The sequence below is a fragment of the Saccoglossus kowalevskii genome, chromosome 10 (genome assembly GCF_978046115.1).
Source record: "Saccoglossus kowalevskii chromosome 10, keSacKowa6.1, whole genome shotgun sequence".
Taxonomy (NCBI): domain Eukaryota; kingdom Metazoa; phylum Hemichordata; class Enteropneusta; family Harrimaniidae; genus Saccoglossus; species Saccoglossus kowalevskii.
The window spans coordinates 13139138-13164648 of NC_140650.1; the positions used below are offsets into that span (position 1 = coordinate 13139138).

A 25511-nucleotide genomic window follows, 5' to 3' on the forward strand; every position below is an offset into this window, starting at 1 on the left:
TTATAATTTATTCATGGTTTATTAGTATTATGATTACATTTTCAGTTAACATTCTCACAATTTAAAAATCAGACGATTTTACTATTCATACATATGGACACGTATGTATACAATACTGCAAGAAATCTACTAAATCTAGTAAATAACCATCAAATTACTTTAAATTAAAAAAAAAAAAATTGGCTTTACAATTGATTTGACCAGCAAAATAAAAATGATTTCATGTCTGCAAAAAATAATAAGTTTAAAAGTACTAAGTAAAGTTATCATCACATTACCATGGTGTATATGTTTTATGTGGAATATCAATGTAACAATTCACTCTAAATGTAGCAATATGCATGCTAAACATCATCAATCCATGTGTACTCAAACAGTGCACGGGAAACAAAATTGTGTGACTCTTTATCAAGAGTACGAAAATCAGGATATCTCACGATGTTATTTGTATAAACAAGCTCTACGATAACCTCATACTATATTTTTTGGACATATATTTGTTTGTCCTGAAAATTCAGTTTTGTTAACATTTATGTTATATATACATACATAGTATTTGTTCAACAGTAAAATATATAAACCAACAAATGAGAGCACATCTAATTTCTAGAAATATATATCATATATATAAATGTGTTTTTTGCATCAAATATTTTTAATGTTGTTAATGAGAATTTAAAATGTTTGTGGATATTTTGATCATATCTTGATTATTATGTCATATGACGGACTGCCATAATGTCACCTGGACATGTATGGAAGTTTTTTCAATGAGCTAAATTTCAGAGCCCATATTCATATACAGGACTATAATCATTGTGTTTCAACATTGAGATTATAAAATATATAGTGTTCTTATCAACATAAAAATATTTTTTCTTTCATTTATGTTTTCAAAAAAATGTGTGTTAATCAAGCGTTAGAATAACATTGCTAGCTTTTCTGTTTTATTTAAATTTGAAAGATAAAAAATAACAAAAGATTCTTTCCCACAGTATATTTAATCAAAACAAAAAAATGTATTTAAAGTAAATTTTCTGCCTGAATATTCTATTTGCATATTCTATTGGCAAGAATGCAAATCAAATGACTTCTGTGAAACTGCATGGATAGGTTAATTATTTGTTGTATAAAAAAGTAAGTAGCCAAGGTAGTAAAATTTCACTGGAAGGAAATAGCATTAATAGTCTTGATTTAAAATCTTTTAATCGTTGATATGAACAACTTGAAATATCTGCATAAATATAAAACATCAAAATTTGGAATGATACCTTCTTCATTTGAAAATTTGTAGTACATTTGTGATAATAATCTTGAATTTTTAAATTTCTGGGAGCTTCAGAGTCAATTGGTAATTGGTATAAAAATCAAAAAATATCTTGTCTATTTAACAGTTATAAACGGCAAGCAGGAGTATTTACTAGCCAATATAAGACCTCCCTGGGTAAAATTAGCATATATAGTGGGAGAAAATAAATGGGGATATTATCTGCTCCCAAAATACCGGTATGCTAAATTTACCCAGATAGGTCTTATATTCGCTACCAAATACCTGAGTGTACTGTTTATAATCTCATTATAACATGCTTGTACAAAAAATATGCAACAAAATCATGTTTACCATATATCCTGTTGCTATGTGTAAATTTGCAATTCTCGTCTTTTCTTGGAGTATACTACTAGTACACCTAATAGTATAATAATTCTGAAAACATAATACTCTGGTTTTCACTATGACTTTTGTAAACTGGTATTTGAATTATTTTGAGAGGTGAAAAAAAATACATGGTGTCAATGTCACATGTTTGATTTGAAAACTATGTATGCAAAAATATGTATGTTCAATATATTACCATTTTTGGCAAAAATTCGTATTAGTACTTGTACTTGTACCAAGTTTCCCTGTTTTGATCAGTTGATCATACACCCGCAAACACTATGAATAGTGCTCACATATCAATTCAATTAGATATTTAACCCAGGTTATTCAGTTCCAGGGCAGGATCACATGTCTTCTAGTGCCAGATATAAGAACCTGCTTCAGCCAATCACATGGCTAGATTAAGACTACCGGTAACCATGTTTATCATTTCCACATTTTTCCACATTTCTATAAACTGTGTTTTCTTCCAAAAACAATTTTTCTTTTAGCAAAGCTCTTGGAACTAGATTCTATAATTTAGAAAAAAAACAGTAGTAAATTTGACAACTGATATATAATAGAACTGCTGCACAAAATGTTACTACTTAATACTGTTAAGAAATAAATGATTTGCGACCAGCACATTCATGATTCAAATATTTATAAAGAAGCAGTTTTCAATTCCAATATCTCTGTCATACAAATACAAAATACCATTCATTTTGCTGCTTGTCTACCTAACTAATGCTTCATTATTGCTCGTTTTCATCACCATTTCTCTCTTTTTCATTACAAATTCACAAAAGAGTAAGGACTATAGTCTGCAGTTTCTTTCAACAAATTGGAGAAAGAATAGCAACATTTCTTGAGTAAAAACTGAAAGTCGATTCAAATTTTATCTGCCACCTCCAAAATTAGGGTTTGTTTCCAGCAATATTGAAGAATATACAATAAAAAAGTGCAGAAAAATGGGTGAGAAAGTCTGGTGGTAAGAAGGCTATAAAATCCTTTAAGTTCAACTGTGATGTCTGTGAGATCTTTACTCCATGTTCCTGTACCTCTTCAATCGACTCCTTTGAATACAATGAAGATAATTACTTTTTTTTATATAATAAATACCATGCTTCCAGAAAGTTTTGAAAATTAAGATTGTTCAGGAAATATTGTTGTTTGGCCAAAAAAAAACTAAACAATTATCAAGGGCAGCAAAGGAGCAAGCAATTAAGTTCCATGCAAGATATATCAATTTTGTGGTCAACTCACTGAACAACTTTAACTCTTTGTCCCATTTTTTTTCTTGTATTAACTATTACTGTTATGTGTCAAAGCAATATATTCTTGAGACATCTTGCGCAAGAGTAAAGTGTATCTTAGATCATCGCATAAAATAACATAATTTGAATTTATACTACAGTGAACTGTTATCCTATTTACTGCCACTCTTTACTATACATTGTGTATGTTGCACAGAATAGCAGGCTAATTTTAATCTTCTCAGTTCTATTCAACTATAGTTGCATATACGTCATCATCAATGTCTTGGTTTGGTTCGCTGACGCTGGCCACAGGAGGAGTGTTACATTTCTGACTAGTAAAATAACCTTCGCCATCCATCTCTAGCTCCACAGGTTGGTCTTCCATATCAATACCACCAACTCTGTCATACTCTACATCTTCAGTCAACACTTTAATAGATGACTGATTAGACAGTTGTTCTAATGTATCATACGTTAGTGTTTGCCTGCCAACTGCCGCAGATTGTTTCTTTTTCATAGGGTTAAGCTGAAGATGATCATAAGTTTCCGATTGTTGCTCTTCTGTGCTGGCATCTCCATATATCTCACTACTATGGGGAGGGTGGGGAAAGTTTTCACCAGCTTTTGGTATGTCATAGTCTTCATGCTTGGGATCAAATAGTTGTTCTTGATGAATGTTGATGTTACGACCACATTTCTGCCATCTATCTTGTTGTTCGACAGCAACAGAGTATTCATTCTGCTCCACAACACGGCACATTGGTACACTGTTTACTTTCTCAAGCTTTGGTTTTGGTGGGATTGGAGGTCCAGGCTTAGGATTCATAGACTTCCTGTCTTTCGGTGATTGATTTTGACCAGGTTTCTTCATCAAAGGGTCAGTCTGTCTACGTACCTTTGGACTTTGATTAGCATACTCTGCTGTGCTTCGAGGTCGCAAAATTGTATTATCTTTAGCTTCACTGTCATTCGGAGGTACAGGTGGGAGTACAGGTGTGGGTACTGGTGGAAGACTGCGGTTTATTGGTTGTCCAAGTGTGGGAGAATTCTTAGCATGTTGTGGTGCAGTTACCGTGGAAGTTGTATCATGCATCGGCTTCATTCTGCTAACATAGTCCTCTATTTTATAAAATATATCATTTCCTTCTGTTGTGTTGAACTCAAACAATCCTTGAACATTTTTACACTTTCTGCCAGCTTCAAATGAGAACAATGTACGATCTCTGCCATACCGTCTCAAATACCGATAAGGCCAGGCATACAGGACATGATCAGCACCTACATTAGCCAAGGATATCTTGACACAATCTAGTATCAGCTCATATTCTCCACTCAATTCTAGTTCTTTGGATTTTTCAGTTGGTCGACATGTGACGATGAAGCTGATCTCTGTTGGGGGGAAAAAATAAATATGTCACTATTATTTATCTAATAAATATCACTCCATCAGTGCTTGAAAAATTAGTGGATATATACTAGTGGATATATATGCTCTCCTTAAATTTGGCAAATGTTCTCCAGCTATATGTGGGCTGTACCAGTAATATTTTTATTATATGGATCTCAGATAGTTTACATGAATAACAGTCTCCAAAACAATCCTATGACTGTGTCGCCATCTTAAGATGTTCTCCAACACAGTCCGTACATGGAGACATATTTTCCTATATGTATTACATTTGCAAGAAAGTAAAGGCATGTAATAATGTGACACTAATGAAGAAGACACTGTAACATTGTTAACATTGCATCCAATGTATAAATTGAAATAAGGATTATTATAAAGTATTTACAGCTATAGCCAAAAAACAAAGCCCTACAAACAAGCAGCAGCAAATTTGCTTTTTAAAAAGATGTCCATGCAGACACAGGGAATCCAATTGAAACATTCCAAACGCATCACATATGTCCTGCATCTTGTTTTCAATCTAAAATGGAAAAAATAATCACTAAAAAGGAAAAATAAGTGATAATAATCTTAATTATTAAACTTGTAGTGGATTTTGATACATGACAATAAAGAGGGGGAAAACCATAACAACAAAAAATCTTGAATTTCATACAAACTTCATATGTAGATAATGCTCAAAATATTACATATATTGATAGACACAATGACAATCAATGTCTGTGGGTGAAAATATGTCATTTTGAGTAAAAAACAAATAAGTGAAAACGATGTATTTGTCTGTTTTCTGTGATGCATTGACAAATTTCATTCAAACTTTACATGTACGTAATGCATACAACTGTAACCCGATTCCTAATCGAGTACAGATGTGTATATGCAAATGTTGGGTTGTTTTACCCCATGATGCATTGCGCTCTCCGAATCCCTTTTGACTTGTTGGTCGGTCGGTCACCATGTGGAGTGGTTGCCTGTCGCTTTTTGTGAGCCACGGAATTGTCTTGCCAGCAGTCGGTCCTTAAAGCTTGCACTAAGACTGTAATTTAAATTCAGGTATTTAGTAAACCATTACTTTTACCAAAGGTTGTATATATTTGTAATTCGTACATTTATTTTAGTATTTATCGTGTGCAATTTGAACACCTGGCTACCAGCACGTCGGAGCTTGAAAATATGCGTACCGTATTTCTATGCCATACTTTGTGTCTTATCTAACAACATATAATGATATCGTTACTCGGTTTTGTAGCGGAATGGATATAATTTATATTTATTGAACTGTATATTTATATCGCTATTTCCACCATGTGTCGTTCCAAATTTGAAACGTGGGAAAAGTCGGTCCTTAAAGCTTGCACTAAGACTGTAATTTAAATTCAGTTGCAGAGTTGTCGGGCTATATTTTTGCGCCGTAAGGGGACGTGCCACGTGGGAGAAATCGATAGACTCGGAACACGTATAACCAGGATCCCGGAGTTAGCTACAAATAGCCGTGCTGGATAACTACCTTGCTGTCGCAATTATTGCCGATATATGAAGAGATTATAGTGAACTGTAGTGATTTGTTAATTGAATTTTATATTATTGTTAAATGTATCTGCGAACATGTCCTGCCTAACTAGTGTGATCAGCACTTAATCTATTCCTACCGGGGTGTGCCTGTGTGCATATTACCGCAAGTCAGGTGCCACTGTGTTGCATATTGTTGTATAATAGTCTATTGCCATTATTGGTTGTTCCATTATCGTGTACACGTTACACAGGTGAGAGTGTACCTGAAGTATTCGGTGGAAAATTGGGTTGATTGGATTTGGCCACTCGAATCTAACCTGCGGGTTACCGACAAGGTGGACCTCGTTTTGTTACAATTAGTTGGTACATTCTCCTTAGGTGACGTACACTCGGCATGGGCGTGACTGACTTTAGAGTTTATAATTTCGTGTTAGTAATCATTAAATAAGTTGTTGTGAATGATAATAAGTGTGGTGACCATCATTTGGTATAGCGTACCTGGGCCCGGTGTTAAAGGCCGGTTACACAACATATAACATATATTGCTAGAAACAATTTCACAAAGTGTATTATAAGAGTATCTTTGTTTCAAAAACCTGATTTATACTTCAAGGGACATAGTATTGTAGTTCAAGCACATTTCAGGGGTATTGTTCAGGGTAAATTACTCCAGTTGATTCACACACTACTTTGTCTTGAACAGGGGCTATGTCATGTAGTGAATTGTTTTTCAAGATATATACATGTAAATTTGTAAAAAAAAAAAAGATAAAAAACATGTAAAATTCATTGACTGAATATTTACATACATACTTAAGATGAAATCAAAGAAAGCTTAGAAAGAACTCCTGTATGGTACTTGAGAAACAAATGAAAATGCCTAAAATGTGCTAATCGATATGCAAATTAGGTTATTAATATGCATAGATTTTTAACCCAAAACTAATAATCAGGTCTGTGAATAGTCATGGAACATATCTATGTACCAAGTTGGAATGTTAAGACTAGTACTTGAAACAGAAAATCTGAAAATTTACTAATTATACAAATTAGGTAATTACCGGTAATATGCACAAATATTAATTAATTGTCCTTTGACGTCTATGTACCAAGTTTCATTGAAATGTAATGATCAGTACCGTAACATGAAATATCAGCGGAAAGAGCAAACAAGCAGTCTCTCGACTGAGATAGCTTCGCTGTTAGCAATGCACGTTTCCCATTTTACCAAAAATTACAAAAATATTCGCCAAAATTAGAGAATTGAAGATATCACAAAATAAACAAATCTGCACGTTTCAATGTACATTTCAAAATTTACCAAAAATGACAAAAATATTCATCGAAATAAGAGAATTAAAGATATAATCACAAAATGAACAAATCTGAGAGAGGTCTACATGTAGAACCTATATATGTAATATCAAAGCAATCAGACTTGCGGTTTTTAACAAGATGTCGAAAATATCAATTTTACCAAAAATTACAAAAATATTCATCAAAATTGGAGAATTGAAGATTTCAACACGAAATTAGGCAGAGGGTTCTTTGAACCCGCCTATTCACATAGTTCATATCCACCATAGACTCCGGTCAGTCAAAATGACTATTTTGAACTGTCGGCATTAATCAGCCACTCTGCCAATGACAGAGAGATAGAATCCCTTACGTCACGAACCAATTGACCGAGCCCATATGGCGGCGCCATTAAGGCTGGATACTCACTCTGGTTGTTTCTCTCTCTGCATCGAGGACTTAGACCAATGCTACGGAAAGAGTGGGGTGGTTGGGGGGGCGGAGTCTATGGTGGGTATGTGAATAGGCATTTTCGGAGAACCCTCTGCCTAAATTCACTATGTTCAATTACCCACCATAGACTCCAGTTAGTCAAAATGACTATTTTGAACTGTAGGCAGAGTCAGACGCCAAAAGGTGGCGGGTTTTCCGAGCAAACAGAAACATGATGAAAGTCTTTTCCCAGTCCGGGATGGAACACTTTACAATAATCATTCAACACCTTAGCTAAGACCCAAAAAGGGTGGTGTCTTACCTTGCCTGTGCTTTCCCCGGAGCAAGAAGCTAAAAATGCTGCTACAGTGACAGGGTTCGGTGTGCCTGAGAAAGCTAGATGCCAACCCAATACCGGAGCTTTCGAAGTAAAGACTGAAACAGTTCTGCATAGGCCGAAATGCGGGACCTGGGAGCTTCCAGGGAGTGCTGATGGTAGAGAAATCTGTCCACAAAAATGCCGAGACTGACTTACCGTCTATGCGCAGGGACCCTTGTGGTCGTTCGGGCTGGGTCAGCAAACCAATTCTGACCCACTACGACGGGACCCAACCTAAATGGATTCGGTGTCTCTTAGGTAGTAGGTAGTAGTTGATAAAGACGTTCTGCGTTCTCCAGAAGCCTGCCCACAGTGTGTGCTCGAGGAGGGGGCGCCTGACGCTAGCACAAGTGAGTTAGCAATCGCACAGACCACATGCGCTCATACTTGGTGTCTCTGCAAGCTCTGTGTCAAGGAAGTTAAAGTATTATAGACCTCTAATACAATACAGTAATACAGTACACCTGGTGATGGAAGCGGGGAGGCCGGCCTATCCTGCCTGCCTGGGCCGTAACATGAAGACATGTGCCTGGCACCACGCCATGAATCCTTAAGGTACGGTTTTGGTAGCAACTCCGTGCTCGAACCAGGCAGAAAAGCAATTCCTCCTGACCTTCCTGGCCGACAAAATTTGACAGCCGGGGGATGACGATCGGGTGAGGATCGTGTCCTGGGATTTGGTTCTTTGGCGAGAAACCCGATTCATGTCTTTAGCACAACTTGATTGTCCATAACGGCGGTACATCGTCCGAGGGGGACAGTGCCCCCAGCTCTGGCCGGCATCTACCTCAGGCGAGGGCCAGTATTTTTCACGTCAAAAATTTGAGTGGTGCTGATCGGAGAGGCTCAAAGGGCAGTCTGCTTAGCGGACAACACAACCGACAAATCCCAGTTGGGCGGTTCCCTTGTACGGGGTCTCAGCGTCTGGACAGCAGTAAATAGTCTCCTAATAATAGGACAATCGGCTAGTCTTGTTCCCGAAACGTTCTCAATGTTGGGGGACAAGGCCGACCTGTAGCCAACGATCAGATAAAGCTTTCGTATGGGCGGGTCTACTGAGAGCCTCTACGCGTGTAAGTGGAACCCGCTGCTACAGTGACAGGGTTCGGTGTGCCCGAGAAAGCTAGATGCCAACCCAATACCGGAGCTTTCGAAGTAAAGACTGAAACAGTTCTGCATAGGCCGAAATGCGGGACCTGGGAGCTTCCAGGGAGTGCTGATGGTAGAGAAATCTGTCCACAAAAATGCCGAGACTGACTTACCGTCTATGCGCAGGGACCTATGTGGTCGTTCGGGCTGGGTCAGCAAACCAATTCTGACCCACTACGACGGGACCCAACCTAAATGGATTTGGTGTCTCTTAGGTAGTAGGTAGTAGTTGATAAAGACGTTCTGCGTTCTCCAGAAGCCTGCCCACAGTGTGTGCTCGAGGAGGGGGCGCCTGACGCTAGCACAAGTGAGTTAGCAATCGCACAGACCACATGCGCTCATACTTGGTGTCTCTGCAAGCTCTGTGTCCAGGAAGTTAAAGTATTATAGACCTCTAATACAATACAGTAATACAGTACACCTGGTGATGGAAGCGGGGAGGCCAGCCTATCCTGCCTGCCTGGGCCGTAACATGAAGACATGTGCCTGGCACCCCGCCCTGAATCCTTAAGGTACGGTTTTGGTAGCAACTCCGTGCTCGAACCAGGCAGAGAAGCAATTCCTCCTGACCTTCCTGGGCGACAAAATTTGACAGCCGGGGGATGACGATCGGGTGAGGATCGTGTCCTGGGATTTGGTTCTTTGGCGAGAAACCCGATTCATGTCTTTAGCACAACTTGATTGTCCATAACGGCGGTACATCGTCCGAGGGGGACAGTGCCCCCAGCTCTGGCCGGCATCTACCTCAGGCGAGGGCCAGTATTTTTCACGTCAAAAATTTGAGTGGTGCTGATCGGAGAGGCTCAAAGGGCAGTCTGCTTAGCGGATAACACAACCGACAAATCCCAGTTGGGCGGTTCCCTTGTACGGGGTCTCAGCGTCTGGACAGCAGTAAATAGTCTCCTAATAATAGGACAATCGGCTAGTCTTGTTCCCGAAACGTTCTCAACGTTGGGGGACAAGGCCGACCTGTAGCCAACGATCAGATAAAGCTTTCATATGGGCGGGTCTACTGAGAGCCTCTATGCGTGTAAGTGGAACCCGCTGCTACAGTTGGTAGTGTGCCGTCCGGTTGGGACAGCCGGTCCGGTAAGTCCGGAAGCACTACTGGTGTTTCGACTAGCATTTCCAACAGAAGTGGAAACTAGGCCTTGGTTGGCCCACTGGGTGCGACCAATGGCAATATGCAGGTGTGCACCTGTCAAAGTTTTCTCCGGTGCCCGGTGAACTAGTGGGATGGGGAGGAAAGACGTACACAACTAGGTGGGTCCACGGGGTTAGCAAAGCGACCCTGGTTGGTCCAGGCTCCTGGAGTCGGCAGGAGTGTTATGTATGTCGGGAGCTTGGCGTTCCAGGGTGTGGCCAACCAGTCTATCTTTGAACCGTCCCACAGCTACCCACTGGGGTATCAGCCACTCTGTGTTCTGGAGAAGGAGCCGCCCTGAAAGGGCATCTGCCAGACTGTTCCTCACCCCTGGAAGGTGGTGTGCGGTCCAGCGGAAAGTGTTGCGTAAGATTTTAACCCCCCTCAGGGGCCTTAAGCATTACCTCCTCCGCGGCTGACCAACGTCCGCCCATCAACACCGTTTGCACGCTCTACGTCCCACTCCACACTCAGCCGGACAGGGAGAGGCGTGCCGACGGGGTTGCTTTGGATCCCGATGCACGTTGAAGTAACCGTAAGTGGTCGCCTTAGGATCAAGGGTGGGGGTATTTACATCGTATCACTAGGATCGATGATACTCCGCATCCACCCTACTGGTGTGCTCACAGAGTCGTTACGAATGAAGGACTCTGAGGGACCGCCCGAGATACTGGCTGTATCCGACGCGAGCGAACTGTCTCCCTTCAAGTTAAATATGTGAAAGAGAGCATGTTCGACTGTGCGTCTCATGTGTGTCTCGTGGGTCGAAAAGAAGGGAGTCAAAACCCACAGCGGAGACCGGACACAAAGGTAAAATCGTTACCATTGTACCATTACCGTGCGACGAACCCTGGCTGGCTGAAAGCAGGGGGGAGGTTCAACGTGTGCCCTGACCCGAAAGCCGTGCCCCGAAATCGGAGGCTTGGCTGCCAGCATCCCCATTGGCATTCGGTGCCCGAGGCCCCAGAGGAGACCCGGTGCAACTAGCCTGAGCCTCGGCCTCACCCAAATCAGCAGGGGAGCCGTGGCTGGGAATGGGGGGTTCCCCAGAAGAGACGTGTTTGAATGCAAGCGATGCTTTCGTGTTTCTTCCTGCTTGCCCACCGAGGGGCTGCAGTGGAGACTGCTCGCTCCAACTGCGTCTGATCTACCTGGCCTGCCAGGGACGCAGTTTGCCCCGACCAAAGCCCTCATCTCGGAGGCAAACCCGGCGCCGTGTGAGGAAGGATCTACAAAGGGACCCGCAACGGGCCACATAGGAGGAAAGACCTCCAGGGGCACAGCCTCGCTGTAGCCAGTAAAATCGGGTAAACCACCGCCACCTACTCGACGTCTCGGTACGCGAAAAAACGAGCGACGCGGTCAGTCTCAGCGATTTTGATGTCTCTGAAAAAATATCCCAGGCCTCATAACCCCAAGTTTCATATGCACCAATCATCAAATCAATCAGTTGAAAAAAGTAGAAAGTTGAGTGGATGACAGCGGACAGACAGACAATCAGTAATATGATTAGCTGTGTTCATCAAAGTCGCAACAGAGCTAAAAATGAATGAGGTGCAGGTTTCAAACTCACACACACAATGATGAGAAAAACATTATATTTTTTTTTACTTTTTGAATACTGTATTGCATATATTTTTTCAATGTAAAATATTGTTGAACATATAACATGCTGTTGTTTAGTTCAGTAAGTTGTTTGGTTGTTTGTAGAATAAATTGATCTTGAAGCAATGTAGAATACTTTATTTTCGCTTGGAATTAATTTTCACTAATTTTGCTGAAGGAAAGATTCAGTAAAATAAAATAAAATCCAGTGAATATATTTTACATTCCACTTGTCAAAAATCAGTAAAAATAAATTCCATACAAAACACTCAAAAAGTCTATTCAATAAAAGATATGGATTCATTGTTTATCATTCAGATTGTTGAAGCCTGACTGATTTATCCTGTTTATTGTTATGGCAATATATAAAAATAATTTAAAGATATGTATTACTGTTTTCATGGTGCTGATACAACGGTTGAATAAAAATTATTATTAAATAAGTCACAAATACTTAACACCAATATCAACTTTTGTCAGCTCTTTCAAAATAAACTTGTATAAACTTTCCAGACTATTCAAAATTTGTTTTTGAAGTCAAAAAGACAATAAAAATTGATGTATATTTGCTCCAAGACTGAAATGAAATTATACAAAATACATTAAAACTTGCAAGTATGTTTCATCAAAATGTCAGAAGAAAAATAATGGCATTATTGATGACACCATATATACACAGTACATGTCTAAACTTGAATAAATCACAATGTAACGTGCAACCCCTAAGGAGGAAGTATAGATTAAAGTGACCCTCACATATCACTCACATTGGCTGAGTCTATTCAAAGATAAAAAATTTCAAATTAACTATACCAATATAAGCGCAAAGACTCAAAAATAGTATTTGTTCCAAATTATGTCATAGAAACAAATTAACAGTGGATGAAACAAAGTCTCATTTACCATGACTTATTTCTCTTCATGCAGCATTGTTTTAAGCAATAGTTTGTTGACATAATATGCATTTTTTTTTTCAATATACCATATTAATACAAATTTATTCATGACAGACATCCAAGTGTTATCACTTGTAGATGTTTCAGTATGTAATATAACGAATAGAAATATTTTCAACTTTGAATCTCTTCAGCGCAAGGCATTATATAACTTCAGTCAGCACCTACTTATGAGTGATAATGCTTTAATTCGTACTTGTGTCAACTCTGACAGTTTTTTCTTATCCAAATTTTGGACTAATCTTAGACGTTGTATTTATTAGTGTTCGTGTTTGTTATGTATTTAATATGGGACTTTTTGGCCTGAAATAAAGGATTAATAATAATAATAATATGTAACAAGAACAAAACAAATATAAGGAATGCTATAAAGCAGAAATGTCTGTACATATAGAGGGCTAACATGACAACAACTGTTTACATAATGATAGCTGACAGTTTTAGAGTTCTGCTAAAATACTATGTTTATTTATGTCATGTACTGAACATCAGTACTAACATGTTGAGTGCCAAAGTCAAATTTTGGGCACTATCCACAAAATAATTTCTTTTTCACAGAAAATATTGATGAAAATTTCTTTTCATTTTCATCAAAAACTAGAAGGAGTGCCATATTTTGTCTGTTTAGTCAAAAATTAGGTTTAAATTCAGTGAAAATTACCGAAAATATTGAGAACAAATTTATCCCCATTTTGAGTGGGAAAAAGATGTGGCGTTCAGAGGATTAAAGAATTTTTGTGATAATAAAGTATGAGATAGTTATGATTCCACAATATTTTTAATTAGAGCCGTGTATACCGTAGTGTATAATGTCAGACTCATCAGAGAACAATAGAATAGTAGAATGTACAGATCTTATGATACATTGTAGTTTTATTTCAGTGATAAAAAATTGCACATCTCACTTTTAATTAATCTGGTTTATTTGTTTGTCACAGAAAATAAGTTGGATCATCAATGAGGAAGAAACATTTAATTTTGTACGAACGTGTGCCTCGATGCCAAATAGAAACATGTACTACTGTTTTCATATCACATACATACGCTTATTATTATAGCTACGGTAAACAAAAGACAGTTTCAAAATATAGACCTTTGTCCTAACCATTTTTATTAAATTAGCTACATCTAAGTTTTTTTTTAGAAAATGAATACAATTCTCAAAGACATAGTTTCCCCTTTTAATCACATAATTTTTTCCACCAAAATGCATTTTTTTATGTATTTTTTATAATTATAATCATATTATTTTCCATTATGTCCAGGTCTTGATCCAATTTTTTAAATATCACAAAAATTATGCAGATCTATTTACGGAGACAGATGAAGTCAGTCAGATGCAGTCCATTTTAACACAAAAAACATATTCAGTGTTTTGGGACTACATACATAACAGGGATTAGTGACCAATTTTCTATCACAATGACAACTACTGTGAAATAATTTATTTTGCACTTGAAATTAATTTTCTCTATTTTCGCAGAAGGAAATTTTCAGTGAAAATAAAATCCAGTGAATATGTATTTTTCCTATATTTTACATTCAACTTGTGAAAATTAACTCCATAGAAAACACTCAAAAAGTCTTTCCAGCAAAAATTAATTCCAGCTAAAAAAGAAAGTAGTCTACAGTATGTACTATCTCAACATCAACCAGTTTCAATTAAACATGAATGATGTTTGAGTCAAAGGCTACTATATCATGTTCATCCTACTTTCATTATTATAGTAGGTTTATGCAGAAAATATTGAAAATGACAACAACAAAAATCAGGGTCACTGGACACTGACCAAAATTGTACACTGGTTTCTGTGGTGACATTATTTCTTCATATCTCAAAATTTTACTAAGTGGTCAACGATGAAAAAGTCATATATTTTTATTCATACAAATCCTAATACAATTTTGACATGGAATTTTATAATAGTATAATTTTCTATTACCGTATATACAATGAGAAATTCTTTTCCATAATGCATTGTATATATATATGTAGCCACACGCATTGTGACACAAATTCAATTGAAGATGAAGAACATTTTCTATTGAATTGCCCAAAATATAACACACACAGGGAAAAGTTCATCCAAAATATTATGACACTACTTTCATCCAAAAATAAAAATATACAGTTCACATATATACGCTCAAGCAAAGATCCTGGCATAATTATAGAACTTGCCAATTATATTTACACAACACAAAGATTCATTTAACATTTAAATACTAGTATGTTCTTTTGTTTTGTTTTTTTACAATATTTTTACATATATCTTGTTATTATTTTAAAACTATTTTTTGCTGTAAATCCTATGTAAATCTTTTTACACGGAGGCAATAAAGTTATTATTATTATTATTATTACTCAGTAGTTCAAAATTTGGCTTGAACTGCCACAACAATGTTCACCCAAAGACACATGTTAGTGGATGAAAAATAACGACCAATAGTTTTTATATCTCCATCTGTGGCCTGTTCATTAAAGCAGGGTAGGTATAGGTACTTTTTTTTTTGTTCAACTTTAAGTAGGATTTGTCTTGGTGGAGCCTGTCACAGTGATGACCACAACACTTCCAGTTTTAACTCTGTATATGGAACACCATACCTAATGTATGAGGGAACCACTCAAATCGCAACTGGTACTTAAAACTATACCTATAACTCAATGTATTATAGCTTCAATGCATACATGTAGTGATAATTTACTAGTTCAGAAAAATAAATCTGCTTTGGCTAGTTTTTTAAAATATGATGTTACGACTAGCAATGACAAGTTCATTAACAACTACTGTAAAATACTTTATTTTCGCTTGGAATTAATTTTCGCTTAAGGCATAATTCAGTGAAAATAAAATGCATTGAATATACCTTTTTGCCTATATTTCTCATTCAACTTATCAAAAATCAGTGAAAAAAAATTCCATACAAGACACCCAAAAAGTAATAAATTATTAATTCCGGCTAAAATAAAGTATTTTACAGTACCTTACTCAGCCAATGAGTTAAGCTTGGTTTTAACATTTTTTTTCAAATTATTGTTATGTACTTTTTCACACATTTGACCATGGCAAGCAATTATGTCTGGAATAAAATTCTATTCTAAGTGACAAAAGACAAAATTAGGGTTTTAACAAAAAAAATTACTTCACGTGAGACAAATTTCATTAGAGAAAAAGTGTCATCATCAATAACATCAAAAATGAAATGACTTTCAAAAAACTTCGTCTTAAATGCCATGGCATTATTTCATCAGATCACACCATATTGTTAAAAAAACAATTATATTTAAGTATTTTTTTTCATTATATATTGATTCCGAAATTATCGAAATGTACTGTAAACATCTTTAATTTAGTGAGGAAACAAATTTTCATCAAGTAAGCGAAAATTGTAAAATTTTGTAGCAGTGAAAAACTTTCTGAGATCAAACAATGCAGGGTTTTAGCGACTTTTGCAAAATTTTGTTTACAGAAATACCATCCAATCGTGATAATTCAGCCATTCGCAATGGGTTCGCAAAATTTAACCTTTAGAACGACTAAGTCAAATATGTCCATGATTTGATTCAAAATTAACATTATAGGAAAATTCATAGGGTTAAACTTAGATCCCATTATCTTTGAAGAAATAATCTAATAAATTCAAACTGAATACTTACTTTCTATTGACGAGTATGCCATATTTTCTTCACTTATATACACTGATGGGGATGGGGACGATTCAGCAGCACTAACAGGAGCATCACTCACTGATGTCGACTCTTTACTAAGTATCACTATATTCCTTGCAGTGCCCGTGACGCCACTTGCAGCATTATTCATTGCAAGCACCCATTTATCCAGATCTTCTCGGCTATCTGCAGCGAACCCTTGTGTACTGGCATCATTGGTGATGATCTCGAAATAGTACTCTTTATGTTTGTTCTTGACTATTCCGACACACGTGCTACGATCCAGATATACGGTCTTCCTTTTTGTGTTTTCTTTACCAACTTGTTCTTTGCTGTCATAAATATGAAATGCTGGTTTACCATCGTCTTGCTGGGAGAGCGACAATACACACCATTTTTTTTGCCAAGATCTCTGTACGTAGTAAATGGAAAGGTCACTTCAATAAAATAACTACAAAATTTGCTCTAATTGAATGGGGAAGTGCATCACTAATAAAAGCACATGTAAACAAACAATAGCTTTTATTATACTATACTGGATCATTCAAATACAACTTATTATGACCATAAAACACAACTCTGTCATTTACTGTTACATCTATGCACTACTAAAAGAGCAAATATACTTTGTATATGGATCATTATGACCATAGACACACATAAGTCATTACATAAGTTTATGCACTACTAATAGAACAAATATGGTATTGCCCTAATGTGAAAAAATTTTCACTAAGCTGGCTATTTTATTCAAACAAATGTTTTTACACAAACCAAAATCACATATAATTTGGTCGTTTAATGACAGCAGATATCAATTATGACATACTTTCCTGAAACACAACTGGAGAATTGAGCCACACACATGTCAAGAATATGAATCAGTATCACAAAGTTCAAGATATCAGCTAGAACATATTATACTGATTGAAAAACAAGTAGGAATACCTCCAGATACCAGGCGTATAATTGTAATATTGGTGCTAATGAAGTACATGTATTACTAGAATATAACCATCAAGGCATGTCAGATACATGTTCTATGTTCTATCGCATAATTTCACTATATGACACTATATGAATTCTGAGATTACTAAAACAAATGTTATTTCTAAGAATGCAATAAAGGTACAAACATTTGAAAATAAGAAAACTTTCAAGTGATAGCTACATTATAAATAGCCTAGCTATTAAGTCAGTGAATAATATCTTTATGTTTTACAAAACTTAAGTTTTATCTGTCCATTTATTCTACATTCTGTATGTACTTGTTTCATTGGTTATGTAATTAACATTTGATGTTATATTGTCTTTTGACTAATGTCAATAAATATACAGTCATTATGATTGATAAAGAAGGTTCTTAACTGTCTTTTTGAGTTAAATATTTTGTGGAAAATGTATTAATTACTCATAAACCATCCACTGGTAATCTGAAACGATTTATTTTGGTTTATTTACTAGATCTAGTATAGGGAGGTTTTCTTTAGACACTTTCATACACATATTAGCATGAATTGTAGAACATAACCTAGCCCATAGTTGGTTTACAAGCTCAAAGTTCCTTCCGTCTGTTTCCTTTGCACTATGGTTATTTATAGTTATACGGGACTACCAGGGTAATACTTTCTTCTAATATGCGCAGACTGTGTTAACTCAAAACTGATTTTTGATTTTTAAATTTATATTCACTTTCATAGACTAGTTTTGAAAACTGAAAAACTAGCGCCGCCCCTCCCCGTACAATACTGTACTATGTCCTTGATTATAACCATTCTAGAAGCTGTCTCAATGGTCCAATACGCACACCCGGAAGTATTTTTGCGATAAGTACTAAAATAGGCCTTTATGAGGAAGTTATAGGATATGTTACATAGAACTCAATACTAATATGTAGCTTACCATGATCTTCTGCTGAAATTTGTGGAGATAACCAGATTGCAAAACTTCGTCAGCCATGGCAATTTAGCAGATTTGTTTGTGCCTAACATCGGAGTCGGCAACAACCATCCGTTCCGCAAACTTAATTTGTTACTTCTACTTCCGTGTTCAAAGTTTGAGTCGCGTCACACTCTCGCGATGATTGGACTGGCTGCGAGACTTGCTTGAACTTCGACACACGACCGGAGGTCACCGTCGGCAAAACGTTGTGTTTACGAAGAAAGCGAAGTAATGATATTTGGCTTATGTGATCAATTTATTATTCTAGATTGTAGAATCAGTCGATATCAGGTTGATTTTAGTGTTCACTTCACTGTTCACAACAGCTGAATCTCAGTTGCACAGACGATTGGCGGGCTGTACTGTTTTTGTCATGAGCTATGATTCTAAAAAACGATCCGTAGAATCCGGACGTGACAAGCCTTCAAAGGTAAGTGCCAAATTTAATTGGAAATGTTTATTTTCAAATGAAACTCAAATAATTTATCGTGTTAGAAATAAAATAGAACGCTTTTGTTGCAACTTCCTATACATGTAATAATAATAACAACCTTTATTGATATTGTATCCCCTCTGGGATCTAGATTAGAATACAATAAAGATATATTAAGGTAGCGAGAAGGGAAATTTCCACTTTTTTCTTGATTTTTCAAAAATTGATAAAACGGTTACTTTAGACCTTGATACATCACCCCAGGTTTACAAAAGATCGAAATTGCGAAATAACGTTGCTCAAATTAGTGTTTTAAAACACTAGCAGAAAAGACTACAACTGCCGTTTCGTGGATATTTGCATAGTGTTTATCTTTGGAAGGAATTAAATGATAACATCTTATCTGTATACTCTGTTGTTGACGATTCTGATATAACGGGTGATAAGCTTCCAGTTGCAAACAATGCGTGTTTATCTAACGTCCATTGTCAGCATTATAGTCAGTCGAGACTTCGTCGGAGAAACATGGTCATACAGTACTCATTTCGCCCAACCTTCCGCTTTTACATCGACAGCTTATCGCTTATTAATTTCCGACCACGCGGTCTTGTCCGACCGGAAACCGACCGCATTTTAATCGCGTTTTTTTTTCGCTCGCTCGCTCATTGAAAACATTGACCGCTCGCCTAAACACTGAAAACTGGCACATGGGTGGTCGAAATGGTGGTTTTGATAGTAAAGTGTGAACATACATCTAGTATTAACTATTATTACATTCTGAATGACACTTCAAATCTAATAGCTGTATTACACTTGTATCGTGAAAGCAACTGAACTGGGACTTCTTGTTACGTGTTTTGGGTGCTTGTTCTAGATGTAATATTTTTATTTTAATGAGACAGTTACGTGAAAAAAAGCCTAGGCAACTCCTTTTGACAGAGCAGAGAAACGAGGAAATGTTAGTGATTAATTCCAAAAATAACGATATCGAATCCACATCGGTCCACGTCTGGTAAAATTTGACATTCAATTTTTAAAATTAAGTCACGATCATTGAATGAGCTCGGTCTATACCGTATACGTACCGCAAAAGTTTTCCCACAAAAAATATTTTCGACTAAAAACGGCCACATGCCCTGAAAAAATCGAACAGAGCTTGACATGTATGAATAATTTATTGGGCTTAAATGAAAAACGTGTCAAATTTAGTTATAGCCATAACTATTTGGTGGCCATTCGATGAACAATTCAAAGTCCTTCAGGGTTGAAAATCATCGACGCTACTCTGGTTTACTTTATTTCACAACTTGCAGAGAAAACTGATTCGCGTGAGCTCTAATGTATCTTAGCCTAGTATTTTCTTTTTGAACTAAGGTCAAATTCCATCAGTTTGTCAAAATATATGTTTTTCAGCGAATAATTTTGAAGCCTGTCACAGCACAAACAACTATGTGAATCGACGCAGGTGATTGGATTGTACGACGACCCTTCAATTAGCGTCAAATATGCTTTGTTACAACATCATTGATTGGCTGAGAGTCACCTGATCGGAGCACGAACTGGGTCACAGAACCATATTTGTCCGTATTATCAACAGGACTTTGCAAATTAACCACACCTACATTTTCAATCATTTTTAGCGCGGAAGTTGCCAACAAATGTAAAAAAAATCGTGAATTTCATGGATTCAAATGAAATAAAGCAAGCAATTGATAAGGATGATTATTAATATTTTCCCCGATGCTCTTCGAATTTTTATTTTTTTTATTTCAAGGTAAGAAATGGCTAGCTGAAGTTGCATCGTCTTCAATGCGGTTGTTTCACCGCGAACAACTCTAGCTCTGTTTTGGGCATGGTTTAATTTTGCGATGTAAAATAAAATATATATTAAAATAATAATACTTGATTATATATTTGGGGTTTCAGCCCACAAATTACGGACATGATCTCCATGAATTACGGTCAATGTTTGTCTTCTCTCGGCTGATAGTCACGGTGTTGATCGACGCCCTTCCTAAACTCAGTATGGAGAAACCAACGGGGATCGACATTCCAAACAAACAATCGAAATTATCAACGAAAGACGAGATTTTTCTAGATATTTACAAACATACTGTCATGACAAACATATGTAAAATTAACAAATACACAAAGAGGTGTAATATTAGGTTTTATTTTAGGCTTAGAAATATTTTCTTTCACTCAGCCCATGCATGTAACTGCCATTTAGCTTTACGGTCCTTCAGCATCGGGGGAAAACAACAATAATTATACAAAACACATTGCGAAGACTCAACAATCAGGAAAGAAACCCCAGACAACCCTGTCGTACTTGTGTTAAAATACATTTTGTATTTCACATCAGAATATTGTTTAAAATAAAATATTCAGTCCAAGCCAAATCGAGGTCAAAGGGTCAGGTTGCGTGCATGTAATTGTATATAGTTAAAACAAAAAGTATTTGAACTTTTGTCAGCTGTTCAACATCTATAAAAACCAGAAAGACAATTATAAGACAATGTGAACCTCGGAAATTATTCTGTTAGTCCGAATTTTAAATGCGCGCGAGCGAGCAGATGGGCGGTGATATTTCGGGGTTTGCGCGGTCGAAAATAAAGCGGAAATTGTCCGGTTGAATTCAACAAGCGGTCGCAAAAGCGAGAGAAAAAGGTGATTGGAAAGCGGAAGCGGGCGGGAGGTTGTGCGAAAGGAGTACTGTAACTTTGCACAACTTTCTTTTAAATCGTTTTATTTTCCAAGTCAATATTCTATTTTACTAATACATTTTTTTCTAACGCAATGGCGAAGAAAAGAAAGAAAGCGTTGACAGACGAGGCAAAGAAAAATCTGCCACTCAGTGTCGCACTCTGACACAGCAATTTTTTTTCAAACATCGGCCATTTTGTTTCACCATGAAAACCGTTTTATTAGATGTCTTATCTGATACACTTGAAGGATTAGCTTGTTTGTAAACTGTCAGTGTGTACAGGACAGTAATGTTTGTCAGAGGATTATCCCTCGTTGTTCGTTTGCATAACAATGGAAAACCCGAACGTTCCTGGAGTACGGACTCAAATGCCAGCAGTTTTCTTCATTTTTCGCGCTCGAGCTTGAAATTATTCATTATCTGACACTCTTTATGAGTTCTATGATATCAGTGGTTAATATGTTTGGCCATTTTTAGTTTATATTTATAATAATGCAGCAAATCTACAGTGTTTTATTAACCAAAACTGTTTTTCGCGTTTTTCTCGAGTTGAAGTTTTGATCGAGAACGACTCATTGGGACCGCCGTCAAATCAAGTGCGTTCGGACTAGGACATTCAAACTTGCAGTTATCGTTCAAAAGATAATGATGGTGCGAAATATGTCTGGGTTTTTAAAGAAAATGCTTTGTCACAGAATAATAGTCTGTTAAAGGTGTCAAGTATGAAATAATTTGGGGACAAAAAAACAAACCTGCATAGAAATCGGAATAATAGGTCTTTTGATTATCGGAGACGCATTTCAATGGACTTGATTACGGACAATGCATAACTTAAATTTCACCAGGAAATTCCGCAGTGTGCTCTCGCAATCGCGTACTTAGTCATTTTTACAAGGTTCGCCATTTTTGATGTCACGTGGTAATTATGTAAACAATGTCTGTCCAGTTTGTGCGAACTTGCACCTCTATACTTAGTCTTTTGATATATATAACCTAAGTTACTGTTAACAATAACAATAAAATATTATATAAATAATTTGGTGTTATTTTGAGGCAGCTGGTAAATTGCTTTTCATGAAGTTCTCTCTTTTAGTGAAACAGTTGCTGATAAACTTGGCAATTGCTTGGACAGTTTCAGACTTTTTGTTATTGAGAAGTGCTTTCAGATGTAATAGTAATACATGTAATACTCAAATAGGAATGTATAATTAATTTAATTTCATTACAATTGTAATATTTAATGTATACGGGGGAAAAGACTATTCAACAATCTGAGACAAATTAAATAAAGGGTACAGTCTGGACTCGCTACCAGTTAACTTCATTGAAAACTATTGTGATTCTAGGAAGTGTGCCTATGAAGATCATGGCATCTTTATATGGGTTCAACGGTGGTAGGAGTTATGGGGATTTCAGACAATAGTGTGACTTTCGGCGTCTGCAAGTTTTTGGCCAGAAGTGATCTGGAATCTCTAAATCAACATTGTTTTGCGTTAGCAATCCTGACTTTCCTGATTACAAATAACAGCATATTGTTGCCACTTGTATAAGGTTTGGTCCCCCAAGTTTCTGATGACTACCCAGTTTGTGACTCTGTTCCCTAGACATCCCCAACACTTTTTATCCCACCACCTTTTGACTTTTTCATGCAATGACTTGATGACATCCCCGAACATGATTTTAAATTTATAGGGTGAATTCCTACAGGCTTTTCTGCCGACTCCTACCTCATTGGGAACATGGATGAGTCGGGTATGACTGCACAGTCGTCTAAAGAAATCAGTCTATGCAATGCATTAGCCAATCATGTACACCATAGACAAATTTAATAGACAAGTGACAACACTAACCTGACCCTATGAGTTATTCATGTATTCAGATACATGTTCTACTGTTTTAAGATGCAATATGGACGAGATCTTGTAATTTTTGCTTTTGTACTTACGCACATGCATCTTAGTGCGTTTGAAATACTGTTTTGTGTCCTGCAAAAGCATCATTTTCAGTTTATTATAAATCAAAATCACATTTGCTCTAACAGTATGAGGTACTAGGTATCAAAGAACAATTTTCACATATTGCATCTTTAAGAGTTATTTCTATTTAGAGAGCTTTAAAATTTCACTCTACCTTCTGACCCAACCAACTGTTTTTTAAGTATAATTTTCATCTTTTTGTTATTGTTTAGTATACTAGACATAATGAGGATGAATCAAGTGATTCTGAGGAGGAATATGTTCCATATGTACCATTGAAAGAAAGGAAGAAAGAAAAGGTTTGTAAAATCAGTCTCTGTTACAGGCAACATTTTACACCTCAATTCATGGGATTATGCATTTTTCAATTACACTACATGTATATAAGTCGTAGTTTTGTATTTCATTTATTTATATAAAAATGTGATATGAAGTAAAAATTTAGCTAATTTGATAGATATCCCCAGAAATGTTGCCAAAAGTAAGGTCCACTTCTGAGCATGATTGCAAGTGAAGAAACCATCCCAGTTCTTTCTTTTGAACGTTCAGTGTATGAAATGCGTGAATGTGATTAGCAAAGACTTTCTGTTGAACTTATCAAGTGCAAAAAATAAAGAGCAAAATAAGGTCTGTTTGAGGCATGTCATAATGATGTTTTTGTCTTTCTTCTGTTTTTTTGAATACCACTAGAGATGATCAAATGAATGCACACTTTAAGATACAAGAATGTTCATATATTTAAATTCTTTGGTGACAGAGACTGATTCGGTGTATTACTATATACTGTAGAATACGTTGAAATAGGCATGAATTAACAGAATCTTAATTTAGCTAAAGTGTCGACTATCTCCCTGTGAAAATATACTTTCTGTTAAATTAGCTGCATCTTGAATTATCAAAATTAAAGATTAGCTAAATTAGCTAAAATAACATGCTAGATAAAAAGACATGTTTTACAGTATATTCCAAGAACAACATTAGAGCCAACCATCTACGATTTTGATTTCCCTTAAATGATACATTATTTGACAGTGTTACATAAGCGAATTAGAATTTTAAAATATAATTGTGAATCAGGCATAAATAAATTTTAAATAAAAAAATTGTGGTCTACATTTGGCTATATTGCACAGTATGAAAAAGCACAGAAGGTACTAAAAAGGAAACTATTACAGCAGAAGGAAAATAAAGACAGTGAGCGAGAGGAGGAAGATGTTGAAGATGAAGTCTACACAGGACCACTTGCTAACGTCAGTCTATTAGATCAACATTCTGAGTTGAAAAAGAAAGCAGAAGGTATAATAAGATTTACATGTATATAATATCAAACGTGTCACTTAGGTCCTAGCCTGGAATCTAGCCATTCCGAGTGCCCTTCCCAGAGCACTCAAGAATAGTCTGGTGAATGGATATGTAAATACGTAGATGGTACAGAATTCTGTGTCACCACTGATTGGCTGCCTCCAAGACTTCACAACATTACCATGTGAACTCGCATGCACAGACTGACGTGCACTTAAAGCTCACCCACAGCCTTCCATTCCAGTATTGTTGTACAAGGATTCTGGTCTAGTACTAAGGCTCTCCATTATTGACCAGTACTGATCACCCGATAATTTTTACATGGTGGTTGATTAATTAATCTGTGAATAAGAATATGTCGCATTCAATCATTTCTCAGTTCAAGGGACAATTTGTCAACAGAAACTTGAAAATGGGAGAATAAAATAAAAATGTACTTGTTTGTTTTGATTTAAAGAAAAAATTTGAAAGTGTGAAACCCTAAACATGCAATTATCTGCCTTCATTTTGGCCTTTGTATACAGGTTCATTTCACCAAACCATTGCCAAATAGGGTCACAATCGACAGGTGGTTGTTATATACAGGTAACTTTACATGTAAATTACATTGCACTAGCCAGGAGGTGATCACTATTGGCAGGTAGTATTTATATAAAGTTGTCACTTGACTAAGAATATTATTGTCTGCACACATTGTTCTCAT

At 36.5% G+C, this 25511-nt stretch overlaps 2 protein-coding genes across 2 annotated transcripts in view; one reads left to right on the forward strand and one right to left on the reverse strand.

Annotated features, from left to right (window-relative positions):
* LOC144351919 (uncharacterized) lies at positions 1–18535 on the reverse strand. Its single transcript, XM_085504266.1, has 3 exons — positions 18352–18535; positions 16438–16861; positions 1–4287 (listed from the first exon to the last, which is right to left on the reverse strand). Exons 1-3 carry the CDS (start codon positions 18406–18408, stop codon positions 3143–3145), a joined length of 1626 nt encoding a protein of 541 aa, XP_085360392.1. The 5' UTR covers positions 18409–18535; the 3' UTR covers positions 1–3142.
* Positions 18511–25511, forward strand: part of LOC100371671 (putative ATP-dependent RNA helicase DDX41) — a 27129-nt gene continuing 20128 nt past the window's right edge. The window contains exons 1-3 of the mRNA XM_085504265.1: positions 18511–18820; positions 23719–23805; positions 24640–24802. Coding sequence (XP_085360391.1) covers positions 18764–18820; positions 23719–23805; positions 24640–24802 — 307 coding nt within the window. The 5' untranslated portion in view covers positions 18511–18763. The remainder of the gene's footprint in view (positions 18821–23718; positions 23806–24639; positions 24803–25511) is intronic.

Excerpts from the sequence above, each read along its gene's own strand:
- LOC144351919 (XM_085504266.1), bottom strand. The coding sequence starts at position 18,408 with ATGGCTGACGAAGTTTTGCAATCTGGTTATCTCCACAAATTTCAGCAG. Across the intron at positions 16,862-18,351 it reads AATTTCAGCAGAAGATCATG|AGATCTTGGCAAAAAAAATG; the intron begins GTAAGCTACATA and ends TACTACGTACAG. Across the intron at positions 4,288-16,437 it reads GGCATACTCGTCAATAGAAA|AGATCAGCTTCATCGTCACA; the intron begins GTAAGTATTCAG and ends TCCCCCCAACAG.